The sequence below is a fragment of the Impatiens glandulifera genome, chromosome 4 (assembly GCF_907164915.1).
Source record: "Impatiens glandulifera chromosome 4, dImpGla2.1, whole genome shotgun sequence".
Lineage (NCBI taxonomy): Eukaryota > Viridiplantae > Streptophyta > Magnoliopsida > Ericales > Balsaminaceae > Impatiens > Impatiens glandulifera.
The window spans coordinates 22,204,608-22,207,341 of NC_061865.1; the positions used below are offsets into that span (position 1 = coordinate 22,204,608).

The 2,734-nt window shown below is 37.4% G+C and overlaps 1 protein-coding gene across 1 annotated transcript; it reads right to left on the minus strand.

Moving 5' to 3' along the window:
- Nucleotides 1-264: 264 nt before the first annotated feature.
- Nucleotides 265-960, minus strand: LOC124934946 (secreted RxLR effector protein 161-like). Its single transcript, XM_047475431.1, has one exon. It carries the CDS (start codon nt 958-960, stop codon nt 265-267), a length of 696 nt encoding a protein of 231 aa, XP_047331387.1.
- Between the last annotated feature and the right edge of the window lie 1,774 nt (nt 961-2,734).

The window sequence follows — 2,734 nt, forward strand, 5'->3', positions numbered from 1 at the left end:
ACTTATAAAATCATCTATGTCCATTTGATGATTTCAAACTATAGACTTTTAATAATTCAAAACTTCATTTCATTTAATGGGGTTTCATTCACCAGAACATTTAAGGTGATCCCATTTGTTAATAATGAATTATTTGGACATATTATTCAATTTCGATAAAAAAATATAAATAAGGATGAAATATCATATATCATAAAATCATCAAGTCAAATATAAAACTGGTGTCTAACACTCATAAATACATAATGTAATACAAAAGCAAACTCAAAACCTTTCTCCAATGTGCTTGAGACCCTTAGCCCTAGTGTGACTCTCATGCTTGGGCCTAGGCATAGGTTTAGTTAATGGATCTGCAATGTTGTCATCAGTATGCACCTTACACATTCTAATATCACCCATAGTGATGATATGTCGAATAAGGTGATACTTTCTCATAATGTGTCTGGATTTGGAAATCGAACTCGGTTCCTTTGCCTGACCTATGGCACCATTGTTGTCACAATAGATGTCGATAGGCATTGAAATGCTAGGAACAACACTGAGTTCATCTAGGAACTTCCTCATCCAAACGGCCTCCTTTGCTGCTTCACTAGCAGCAATATACTCAGCCTCTGTTGTAGAATCTGCTGTAGTACCTTGCTTGGAGCTCTTCCAGCTCACAGCTCCTCCATTAAGGATAAAGACATAACCCGATTGAGACTCTAAGCCATCTCGGTCAGTCTGAAAGCTTGCATCAGTATAGCCTTGTACGATCAATTTTTTATCTCCCCCATATACTAAGAAATCATCCTTTGTTCTTCTTAAGTACTTCAGGATATTCTTAGCTGCACTCCAGTGTGCTTCTCCAGGACTTGATTGGTATCTTCTACACATGCTCAAAGCATATGCAACATCTGGACGTGTACATACCATGGCATACATGATAGATCCTATAGTAGAAGCATATGGGATCTTGTTCATCTTCTCAAGCTCAGCAAGTGTTTTAGGAAACTGCGTCTTGCTGAGATATACACCTTGTTGAATGGGTAAAAATCCCTTCTTGGAATCTTGCATCTTGAATCTTCTAAGAATCTTATCAATATAAGTTCATTGACTTAATCCAAGAAGCTTCTTAGATCTATCTCTATAGATCTTAATTCCATGTATGTACTCGGCCTTTTCTAAGTCTTTCATTGAGAAACATTTATTCAACCATTCTTTTACGGACTCTAGAATCGGAATGTCATTCCCAATAAGTAGTATGTTATCCACATACAAGACTAAGAAGGCTGCCTTACTCCCACTAAACTTCTTGTAAACACAAGGATCCTCTTCGCATCTAATGAATTCAAACTCTTTGATCTTTTCATCAAATCGAAAGTTCCAACTCCTGGATGCTTGCTTAAGTCCATAAATGGACTTAATCTTGCATACCTTCCCAGCATGATTTGGATCTTCAAAACCTTCAGGTTGTGTCATGTACACATCCTCTTCCAAAAAACCATTTAGAAAAGCGGTTTTGACATCCATTTGCCATATCTCATAGTCATAATATGCAGAAATAGCTAGGATTATCCTAATGGATCTAATCATGACAACTGGTGAAAATGTCTCATCATAGTCTATACCATGAATTTGTCTAAAACCTTTGGCAACTAGTCTTGCCTTGTAAACAGATGCATTTCCATCCTTGTCATTTTTTAGTTTGAAAATCCATTTGCTTCCTATGGGTTTTACCCCATCTGGCAAATCTATCAAGTCCCATACTTGATTTTCAAACATCGAATCCATTTCAGACCTCATGGCGACAAGCCATTTATTGGAGTTTGGACCCGTCACTGCTTGCTTATAGGTCGAAGGCTCACTATGTTCTAGCATAAGAACATCAAGTCTTATATTTAAGATGAAATCATCATAACGTCTTGGTTGTACCCTTGGCCTTTCCGATCTACGAGCGGGTTCAACATGTTCAACAACTAAATCCGGAACATGATCTACAACTGTTTGTAGATCCTCTTGTTCTGGTTCTTGGATGTTCTGAGGCCCTGAGCCTTTAAAAGTAATCATCTCTACATCGACATCATCCATGTCATTTTGTTGTTGAGTTTGTTGCTCTTCATCATCTTGAACTGTTTCAAGATGAATATTTCTCCCACTTGACTTGTTGGAAAGGAACTCTCTTTCTAAAAAGACATTATCCCTTGCAACAAACACCTTTTGCTGAGTTGGATTGTAGAAGTAATATCCAAAACTTCCTTTTGGATACCTATAAAAAAGCATTTATCTGATTTTGGGGCAAGCTTCTCTGTTTGTAAACGCTTTACATAAACTTCACATCCCCATATTTTCAGAAAAGACAACTTTGGAACCTTTCCAATCCATATCTCATATGGAGTTTTGTTTACAGTTCTTGACGCAGTTCTATTTAGTGTAAGTACAGCGGTAGTGAGGGCATATCCCCAGAAGGATACCAGAAGATTAACAAAACTCATCATTGATCGGACCATATCTAACAAAGTCCTGTTTCTCCTTTCAGACACACCATTTAGCTGAGGTGTTCCTGGGGTAGAAAACTGTGTGACTATCCCACAATTTTTCAAATGATGATCAAATTCGTGGCTCAAGTACTCACCACCACGATCAGATCGAAGTGCTTTTATTTTCTTGCCACTTTGAGTCTCTACTTCGTTTTGAAATTCCTTGAACTTTTCAAAGGACTCTAATTTATGTGACATAAGGTAAATATACCCATATC